The 11,234-nt window shown below is 36.1% G+C and overlaps 1 protein-coding gene across 2 annotated transcripts; it reads right to left on the reverse strand.

Moving 5' to 3' along the window:
- Window positions 1–1,612: 1,612 nt before the first annotated feature.
- On the reverse strand, window positions 1,613–10,826 carry LOC149563511 (uncharacterized). 2 transcript variants are annotated; one of them, XM_089826737.1, is made up of 8 exons: window positions 10,585–10,826; window positions 8,424–10,437; window positions 8,124–8,282; window positions 7,811–7,990; window positions 7,530–7,724; window positions 3,048–3,146; window positions 2,376–2,957; window positions 1,613–2,262 (listed from the first exon to the last, which is right to left on the reverse strand). In XM_089826737.1, exons 2-8 carry the CDS (start codon window positions 10,434–10,436, stop codon window positions 1,933–1,935), a joined length of 3,558 nt encoding a protein of 1,185 aa, XP_089682863.1. In that variant the 5' UTR covers window position 10,437; window positions 10,585–10,826; the 3' UTR covers window positions 1,613–1,932. The 2 variants fall into 2 exon arrangements, with proteins under 2 accessions (XP_089682863.1, XP_089682862.1); XM_089826736.1 differs by having other exon boundaries at window positions 8,424–10,826.
- Window positions 10,827–11,234: the final 408 nt, after the last annotated feature.

Here is an 11,234-nt window from a genome sequence, read left to right on the forward strand (position 1 = left end):
ATTTGGTAAGAACGAAGTGTGTTAAAATCACCTTCGTCTGTTATGGCGTTTGCCTGTTTGTACTTTCCTTTTAAGGAGTGGGTTGAAATTAAACCAAGGACAAAAAAAACATAGAAGCCTTAATGGGGATTTTTCAAAAAACTGTGCTGTAGTAGCAGAGACATAATTACAAATTTTGAAGTAATCTTATCAACAACATATATATCTTGCCCCAAGAAATTTAGATTTGACAGCGTTGGAAATGTAATCAGTTCTAAAGTTCACACATGGAGCGGAAGCAGGAAGCATGTTTCAGGAAACTAAAACTAAGTATGAGGTAGTAAGAAAATCATAAATGACTCCAGGAAGCACTGGAGTCCATTCATATACTTCAATCCAAAGACCTGGAGATCATTTCTGTGTTGGAAAATATATCAGAAAACAAATTCTCTCATGTGGATTAACAAAAGTACAAATAAATAAGGTAGAAGGAAACCTATAAATTCTCCTATCTGGAAAAAAAAAACTATAAATGTGTTTCAGGTTCTAAAGATCCCACATGGAAAAGCCCAAAAAAAAGGTAACTACGTTTCCTAATTTTAATAAATGAGGTAGAAGGAAACCTATAAATTCTCCTATCTGGAAAAAAAAACTATAAATGTTGAGTTTCAGGTTCTAAAGACCCCACATGGAAAAGCCCAAAAAAAAGAGGTAACTACGTTAAAACATTAAATTCAAACTCTGATAAATTATATATTAAGGCAAACTGTTTCTGGTCTCAACATTTTATAGTCAAGTCAAGATTAATAAGTTACTTGTCAAGGTCTGCAATTTCTGTGCCTGGAAGCATGAAATCAAAGATTTATAAGGGTCTGTTGGGGTTCGTGGAATTTAAAAAATCGGGATTTCTACAAACCTTGATTTAGCCAAATCAAGGTTTTGCAAATCTTCATTCTGATTTTTGGGATTTAACTTGAACTGTTTGTTTCACTCGGAAGATACACGTGAAGACACATTTTTATGTGTAAGCTTGGAGTTGAAGGCAAATTTCAAAAAGTAGTCCAATCTATTGTTTTTACACTCCTTAAAAAACATAACCAGGTTTTGATTTTCAATTCCTACTTGCTAGTAGGAAGTTCGAAAACCTGGTTTTGAGGCGAAATTGGAAGTCCGGTATGCTAATTCCATTTTGCCAATTTTGAAACAAATGCAAAAAATTTCAAATCTGGATTTTGAAAAAGCCAATTTCTGTCATCTTCCAGGAACCAAACAGACCCTTAGCTCTCTCACTGACGCCTTGGGCAAGAATTATCCCTGAATCAAAAAAGCATCATAACATACATAGCCTAACTCGCCATATCCCAAGAGAATTTTGAAAAGAAGCAGAAAAAAACTTAAAATAGTAAACATTGTAACTTCAATTAAATGGATGAAGTCAACTTAGACTGTAGAGCCATTGTCTTCGTTTGACATTTGATGAGAGATTTAATTGAGATTATTAAAAAAACTTGTTCTAAAATATTGAGCTTAAGGCAATGGGAATTCAATTTTTATTTTTCTTAAATAATTCAATAATTACTCTGCATATATTGACTTTGCCCAACATTTGATGACAACTCCATACAAATTGTAATTAAAAAATAATATGGCATTCACACCAAAGATTTCTTCTTGAGAAAACAATAGAAAAATACAAATACAGTTTCTAATAAACTGTCCTGAGATGTGTGAACAAACTAAATGTTGCAGGAAGCACACCATCTCGAGCTTCCTCCACAAATTTGTGGCGAGTGTATTATTTATATTGATTGGAGGTTAACAGAACCCCAAATTGACATTAAATGACCATAAATATTATTGCCCCAAAATGAAATTTAAAACATTTAACAAAATGAGCTAGATTTCTGACCTACAAAAGAATCTTTGATCTATCCTCAGACACAAAATCGTGATCTACATGTAAAACCATAATATAAAGAGAAACATGCAAAGAACTATAGCTAAAAGGATCCACATCCATGTTTGAATGCCTTTTCTGTTTCTTTTAGCTGCTGCAGGGAAAATAGACTTAGACTTAGCTTTTTGAGAAACAGATTTTTTCCGCTGTGATGGAGCATTCTTCTGAGCTGTAGGTGTTAAATCTTTTGCCTCAACACCAGGAGAAGACTGGAGGTCATGTGAGGCATCATTCTTAGTCTCTGAGGACGTTATGTCATTTCCAGCTGCCTTAGAAACAGTTGCTGCAGCTGCAGCTGCTTTTTTGTTTGCCTTCTTTTGTCTCTCCTGCATCATCATTCAACAGCCAAAAACTTCTTAATTTAGACAGGCCAAAAAACAAGTCAAACTTAGGAAACTTTAGTGATTTACCAGAAGAATGTCAGTAAAAATAGACATACTTTCTCTCTACGCTCTGCCTCTTTTTGAGCTCTTGCCAATGCCTTTGCATTTGCTCTCTCTGCAAGTCTTCGTTTTCGTTCTTCAGCTTCTTTGGCCTTTCGTATCTCCTCTAGTCTGCGCAACTCTTTCATTTTAGCAGCTTCTTCCTCTTTTCTTACCAAATCTTCTTCCTCCTTTTTGACAGGCTCAGGAATCACTTCAAAAGCTTCAATATTAGGAATTGAGTCTAATGAGCCTTTCTTAGACTTTTTTGACTTCACATCAGAATTTTTGAGTGGCATGACAACCTCCTTGAGTAGTGGCTGATGCTCTTTTGGTTTTGTTTCTACTACAGTAGGTTGCTGCAATGTGCTGGTTGAGTTATCCTCTTTCTCGGGTTTTGTACCAGGAGGCTTCCCCTGAGGCAGTACAGAGGAATCAAGCTCATAACCATAGTTAGTTGGTAGAGGAGGCTCCTCATCTGGACCAAGTGACCGTCCATCAAGAGTTTCCAAGCGCCTCAGGGTACTCCTTTCATTATCCTTGATATATTCTTTGCGGAAGTCTGCATTCTTAACCCACATCTCAATTATCCGGTCGACCTGAGAAATTTTCAACAAAAATTAAAGACAGAACATTTTCTGATGTATAACTAATGACGAAAATATACAACATGTGTTAGCATAACATACCTGATTGCTACAGAGTTTTTCCAATGCATCCCTTTTCCCTGCAAGGGCATACTGTTTGGCTTCCTGGATATCACTTTTATTCTGGTAGAACTCGTTATTCTGTCATGAATATGAAGTTAAGTAAAGATTTATTTCAATTCCAAATAATAATTAAAATTAAGATTGTTGCTCAATTATTCTCATTGAACAAAATATGACACCTTCAAGGAGCAAACTCATTCAATATAAAAGATCCATCAAGCATAGTATACTGGACTTTGTCTACATGTTTACACCATCAGCTCATGACCATTGGAAAACCCCTTTTGTCAGTGCAGAGCCTTGCCTATTTCATGAATTTTGTGGTATTATGAACTTGTGTCTAGATTTAGAAGGGTTTAAAATATTAATTCACGCATAAAATACCAGATGAAGTGCATCTTACCACTGTACAATAACAAAAGAAACAACCTGCCTCCCTTACCAATGAAGGTATAACTTCTGGGACACATGAATTTTGCCTAAGTGGTCCATGATTCAACCCATTTAATAGACATTTTGGGTGAAAATTTCCAATTAATATAAGCTTTTTATGCCTGGAGAGAAAACAGTTTTAGGGCTCTACTACCAATTAATGTAAATTTTAGCCAATAGTGGCATGTTGTGATGGTTAAGTTGTTGTGTTGTTATCCTTGCCATCAAGGTTCAAATCTCATGGGGATGAGGTCCCCCGTTTGTGGCCTCACTGGTTCATAGCTCCAGGTCAAAGCATTTACCCCTCTTAAAATTAATGTAAATTTTAAATTTCCATGACCAACTGGAGTACAAGATGACATTAACTTTTTCAATAAATACATATTTGTGTCATTACATATATTTTATGCACACCATCATGGAGGTAGGGTCACTTGCAGTTGCAATATTGAACATCTGGTTGACTCAGCTAATAGTTCAGTGTAGCGCCATCAAGTATTCAGGACAAAAGTAAGGAAAATGAAAATCGGAAGAAACCAAAAAAGGATCAAGAGGTTTCAACAAATCAGTGAAGACAATGGTTTTGAACAAAGAATTTCTCTTAAAATTCTTCACTCCTACCAAATTATCCCAATAGACTTAATAAAAATTGAAGAATGACAGTACTAAGTGAACAAGTAGTCACTAATTTAAAGAATTTCCTAGAGAATTTAAAGATATCAATTGCATAAACCAAATGTTAATCTTTCTTAGTCAAAACCCGATTGATATCTCCATTATCATATTATGACAAACAATCATGCACATTGCAAATGTATTTTAATATAAATAAATAGGTAATTGTGTGTTAATAAAGTGTGAATAAATTTAGACTCGCAATTTGGACAATCACAGTTATTGGTTTCCACATACGGCATTAACAACACTATCATTGCAATCAGCAATATTGCTGTCTATAACAAGAATTTATCAAATACAAATAATTAGAAATATGATAGCCTATTAAGACTATGAAGTTGTGAGCATTATGGCACCAGAAGTTACACTGTCACTGAATTAGGGGACAAATTTAGAAACATAAAAAATTGTTAACCGCATTGACTCAAGAAAAAAGCTCCCCAAAGAAACACGAAAATATTTAGCAATACACTGGGATAAGATGACACCAATACTTTTCCTAACAAATAATTTTGTTGACAAAATATAACTAATGAGTAAAATCACACCAAAAGAGTTGTTCCATCTATGTTATTAACTATTAAGCAATAAATATACAAAATACATACTACAGGAAGAGCTTAAGCCATCTTATAACAGACTCAACAATGGACTAGGTTAAGATACTCTTATAACAATATTTATGCAAAGGAACCTAGAAAAAATTGTTTCCTCTAGTTTTTAAATCTAGATACAATAGGGCTAGATGTTGTCCATTCTTCTGATCCAAGCCTTATTAGTATATTACAGATAAGTAAACACATTGGTCTCCTACTCAATCATCAGTTTCATGCCAAGTTGCCAGTTCCAGTACAGGGTCAGGTACAGGACAGGGTTTTGGACCTTGGTAATGCCAGTATGGAATAAAATTCTTATGGTTTGGTATGTTTGGCTGCACCTGGGTGCATATACATACATACATACATGTCCATATCCATATACATGTGTGTATATATGTATATATGTGTGTGTGTGTGTACACAAAATTGCAAATACATTTGATATATCATACAATATTATATTTATAATTTTACATGACAAGATCCCAATAATTAGTGTAGGCTGGGAGTACAGACCCCAATGGGGTTGAGGTCCAGCACCCGAGACTTAAGAGGCAGCACCTGTCGTGAGGGTCTGTGAAGCCTGGTTGGGTGTACTTGGACTATTCCCATTACAGGACCTGTACTCACATTCATTTGGTATGGGACCAGGAAACCCAATGGACATATCCATAACTTGGGTTTCCATTGGGTTTCATGCCTCTTCAAGAAGCTCTTCTCTTGCAGGACTCTTTATGCTTCTAATATGCTTCATGGTTCACCATTTAAACATATTAGAGTTATTGTAAATTGGAACTCCTGCTGATCTATTCAGTTGATTGTAAGCATTACTGTAATTTATTTTTCTACTTAACTTACATTGAGGTCAGCAACTTGACAGCATTGTTATAACTACAATTGTGATTTAAAAAACTGAATTTTCACTACAGAAATAATTTTAGATTTATCTGCATTGGTGCTTACAGTTGAATACCTTCTGTGTTTTCTGCTATATATTACAATTTATAAAGGTTCTGTGATTTTATTTTGCTAGTTTGTGACCTTATAATATTGACAAAAGAAAATGATTCATTTTTAGCAGGAAATGAATCATAAATCCTGATAATTGTATAATCATATTTTTGTCTATAGAGGATCTTAGACAGCACATAAAAGCATTGACCAATCAGTGAACAGCATTATGTCAGCTTCCAACTGACATTTAGTGGAGATAGTAAGTCCAGATACCTCCAAATAGTTGATTATGGCATCATCCCATTCTTTTGTTATTTTCTGCTTGTTAATTTAGCCTCTCTCTCCAAACCTATATGGACTAGGAAGCAATTACAAAGTCACATATATACATGGGTTTAGTTAGTGACGTTGATTGAACATAGAAGAGCTAATTGACTTTAATTCTGGGATATATAGCCCACACTTTATATGTTTATACCTTTCATTGCTTGAAATGCAATGGATGCACACTTCTTTTGCTTCATGATCATGGAAAAAATTGTTTGTAGCAAGTAAAAGTATGGCTAATCCTGTGCGTACATTGGAGTTTTTTGTGTTGTGATTGTATAGTGTTGCCATGATAGTGAAGCTGTTTGATTGTTTTGTAATCTACTAAGGGGTGATTCAATTTCTATAGTAATGACCTTGCCAAGTCCAATTTCAACTTATAGTTTTAAATGGCAGATTTCAGCATTCATTTTCTGTTTGAGAAAATTGGAACTCCGTTTTCAGATTGAAATCTGTTGCTTCACAACTATTTTTGCATCTCTCTGACATAATTTAGAAATTTCGAAAACTTTTCTAAAACAACTGGACCTCTAATAAATGGAATTGCAATATGGCTATTTTTAATCAAGGAGAGATGGATTTCTGCAGTTTCTCATTGCCATTTGTTAATCCTCTCTTCATTCTGCATGGGTCTAGATGTTATCTGCATGTGTACACTACTACATTCTGCCTTCACGAGCAATTTAGTTGATTTTTTAGTCTATATTAACCAATCTAGACATGTGAGACAGTTTTCTTCAAGTCCGTGGCAATTCAAACATCAGCAATTAGGTCAAAATCCATTTACACTTCCACTTCTAAATATGTTTCTTTTTTCTGTTTCTGAGAGCAGGAATCCTACAATGAACTGAATTCTAAACTGTAACAAATATTGTGCAATCCAAATATGCAAGAAGCCAACATAATGCTTCCTGAAATTGCATTTCAGACTTTCAGATATAGAGCAAGGAAAAAAAAATCAGTAAGCGTGCTCAATAAAGAACATCTTGGTCACTAAATTCTTCTGCTACAGTATGAAATTCCCATCTTGTCCATTTAATTGTTTTTAATCACTTTACTAATGTACCAAAAGACATAGAGAAGAGGTAGGAAAGTCATATAAGTCCAACTGACTTTATATGGGTTCAACTCTCTAACAAAAGCTTCAGATAATCTTGACAATAAGATTCCAAAATTTTTAGAAGTGTTAATACTCAGACATTTTGGCAGCAATTTATATTGATTTTAGTCTATTTGGCTTCATGAAATAGTCAACATTAAAAAAACTAATACAATATAAGCTGCCAAGTGATGACATCTACAAAACTTCTATGTATGACCAAAAATAGGATCATATCCATAAGACATTTGCTCTTAACATTGGTCCACTTGCTTCACTTATTGTGACAAAACACAAACATAAAAATAAACCCCATGCAATCAAAGTTCTGCAACAGAAATTCAACTAGATGAATAAGAAAAGCATATTTACCCTTTCATATTCTTGGTTCTTTAAAGCCCTTAAACTTTCATAGGCATCTTGTCGAACACCATCTGCCGCACTCCACTGAGCTTGCAACTGTTTTAAATCATCATTCAGTGCTTCAAAATCTTTCTGAATGACCATGGTATTCTTTTCTGCTTGAGAGGCCTGCCTTTTCAGGGAATCCAATTCCTGACCCAGAAGCTGCAGAAACAGTGATTCTCAATCACTTAGAATATCAAATTTTTAGAACTTCAAAAGTTAATCTTCAATAATAAGATAACAAATACCTGAATGCGTTCTTGAATTGTATCTATATTTTCAAATGCCTCTTCAAGTTCAGAACGAGACCCTGTGTTCGCAAATATTTCATCCCGAGAAATCTTCATCTGTTTGATATCACGCAATAATTGCTTCTCTTCCCGTAGAGGCATACTCTCATGCTCAATACGGTATTGCATCTGGTATATCTGTTTCGAAGAATTACCTAGTCAATTACTACATATAATACAGCAACAAAGAATGTGATTTAATCTAATTCCAGTTGTAACCAAACTAAAGTTCAATCTCAATCTTTTAAGCATCTTTCACATGTGGACTTGCCTTGTCATCATACTCCTCTGCCGAGCTTGCATTCCTTATTCTATTCAAGGTTAACTGAAGAGGTTCCATATGCTGTCGTTTCGACCTGATTGCGTCACGGATTGTCCTCTCTTCCTGCCTTGCAGCTTTCAAACTGTTTAGCATTTGTTCTCGGCTAGCCTGCATTCAGAAAACAAATCATATATGCAACAATAGATGACAGAGAATGACATTTCAAAAATACTGTAAAATTGATGAGCAGAAAAATGCTCATGGAAATGACCCGAGTTTGATTCATGGACTAGCATAGATCTCGCATACCCGTTTCATTTGTATGGCTGCTTTAATGAAATCCCTGCTTTCTGTTTTCTCATTCAACTGCAACTGAGCAAGTCGAATTTGCACCTTGATTTTGTTGTCAACATGCCTAGGTATTTTAGCCAGGCAATAGAATGTCTTTTTGGGAGCTTCTGCTTCACGCTTTTGCACATTTCCGGAAACTGACGTTACGTTTGATGGATCTTGACCAACTTCTGATACACAATCAGCAATTTCTGTTTTGCTCTCTTGAATCTCAGACTGCTCTGTACCAGTGCTGATTCCACATTTTTCAAGCAATGTGTCAGAAACACCACCTGGGTTACTCTCGTTGAAGCTAGCAGATTCTGCATCACAAATTTCATCTTTTGAATGATGGGACACGACATCACAAACTTCATCTTTTAAATGATGTGGCTCTACATCACAATTTTCATCTTTTGAATGATGTAGCTCCTCATTATTTTTCCCATGCATGTCTTCACTGATAGGTTTAGTCCGCCCACTAGAAAGTAATTCTGGTTCAATCACCTTGTCATCACTTGTATCCATTGGAGATTCAACCACATTGGTCCCATTTGGACAGCACTGCAGGTAAGAAGTATCCTCCTCATTGACAACATGTGGTTCAAGTTCAACTGATTTATCTACAGCAGGCTGCAATGCCGGAAAGTCATCCTTATCGAATACAAATCGATGCCCAGATTTATGTGCCTCCCTTATGACATGATTGGACGAGTCATGCCTATTTTCCTCTATTTTTTCATCTGATTCAAAGTCATCATTTGCCATGTGGGATTCAGGCGTGATCTCTTCAGTGACCAGATTCTGTATGCCTAAAGCAGCTAGCTCAGAATTCATGTCAACTACAGGCAATGTCTTTATATTGAGTTCTTCAGTTGAAAGCCCCTGTAATCCAAGCTCCTCGACCTGATCAATCAGAAAATCGGAGTTTTTTTCTTGGTTTTCTTCATCTTCAAAGACTTGACCAGGCTTTTCCTCATCCTGAGGAATCAAATCAGGCTCTACAACCTCCCTGTCAACCCTACCCTCAAAAGAATGCGCTGTCCCTTCATTCTTTGAATTTTCTTTCTCGACATGAATCTTTTCATTTTCCAAACGTTGCGATTCAGACTCTTCCTCTTGTTCATTTACCAGATCACGCACTTCATGATTGGGACAATCCTCAACAGAAGGCTCTGAATGAAGAACTTCGTCCCCCTTTTCCAGCAAAGGGGATTCAACATCCTCCTCACTTATCAAACGCTGCAGATCACGCACTTCATCTACAGTTCCACACATGTGCGAAACAGGGTCTTCTGACTTCATTTCAGGCGGCTGATCACTAGATTTAGCTTGAACGCTAACAAATTCTGGTTCCTGTTGTTTAAAATCGCCCAAGGACAAATTATCGTCATTATCGGCTCCCTTTGTACAAATTTCACTACTATCACCATTACAAACAGAGTCCAAACTTTCACTCAGATCACCATTACAAACAGTCTTATCTTCATTCGGCTCCAAATTGCCAGCCTTATCACCGTTAAAGGCAGTCTCATCTTCAATCGCCTTCAAATTTTCAGTCTCGCCACCATTACAAAGTGTCTCATCCTTAATAAATGTCCAACTTTCAATCTCATCTCCATCACTGCCCTCGTATTCGTCGTTTGGGTCCAAATTTTCAATCTGTTCACCATTACAAACCTTGTCATCCTCCTCCATCTTGGAATTTTCACTTGCATCACCATTACAAATCACTTTATCTTCATTTAGCTTCAAATTTTCCCTCTTTTCATTTACCTTCGTCTTCTCACTTCCGTCGCCAGTGAAATCCTCCATATCTCCATCCAGCTTTAAATTTTCACTGACGGAACCATTACACGCATTTTCCTCTTCCTCCAGCTTCGAATTTTCATCGATCAGAATTGCCTTGGGATTCGTTTGCACCTCAACTTCATCATACTCCGCCCTAAGACCTTCGACGGCTCCATTGCAATCGTGCAATTCAGCCGTCATTCTGACCAGATCCAAATCAAATCAACTCAAATCTCAAATCTCCCAAACCCCGATCCCACAAAAAAAATCTCTGATCCCCCAATTACAGCGAAATGCAGCAAAAGAAGGCAAACGAATTCAAGATCTTTACACTGGAAATAATTCTTACCTCTTCTTTTCCACCAAAAATCTCCGCAATGCCGAATAAGACCGGCCGAGATCCCAATCTGGAGCAAACTAGCCAAATCTGAGCGTAAAAACCGTGATTCAACCGCCAATTCACTGAACCAAGCGAATAAGATGCAATTCTCTGCTGCTGCGCTCGATATAAGCACAAAAACTAGTAAACTGTAAGGGTTTGTTATAGATGTCTGTAGCCACAAAAACCCGGATCGAAACCCTTATTGTAACAATCCGAGATCCACCAGATCACTGATGTTTATAGTCTGTTTTTAACTTACGAATTCCGAATCCTGTTTTTTTTAAATTACGGACGATATGCCCATTTTTATCATTTTTGCCCTTTTTCGGGATTATGACTTATTAATATAAAAGTTTTGGATTGGATGCTTTGAAACTTATCTGGAGTTAATCGCGGTTAAGTTTTATCCGATGGGCCCACGTGTCGACGGCACTTCTAACGTTTCACATTTCTTCCATCCCGGGAAAGGGCATGCCAAACGCCTACTCCTATAAATAGTTTTTTTTGAAAAAGAAAAAAGAAAAAAGGTAACTTAAAGCTTTTTATAAAAAAAATTGAATGAATGTTGTTTTAAGCGAAAATAGGTAAATTAAGGTTTTTTTAATGGAAATAGTTAA

This window comes from Cupressus sempervirens, chromosome 4 (assembly GCF_028749045.1).
Source record: "Cupressus sempervirens isolate cs-2001-9-10 chromosome 4, ASM2874904v1, whole genome shotgun sequence".
NCBI lineage: Eukaryota > Viridiplantae > Streptophyta > Pinopsida > Cupressales > Cupressaceae > Cupressus > Cupressus sempervirens.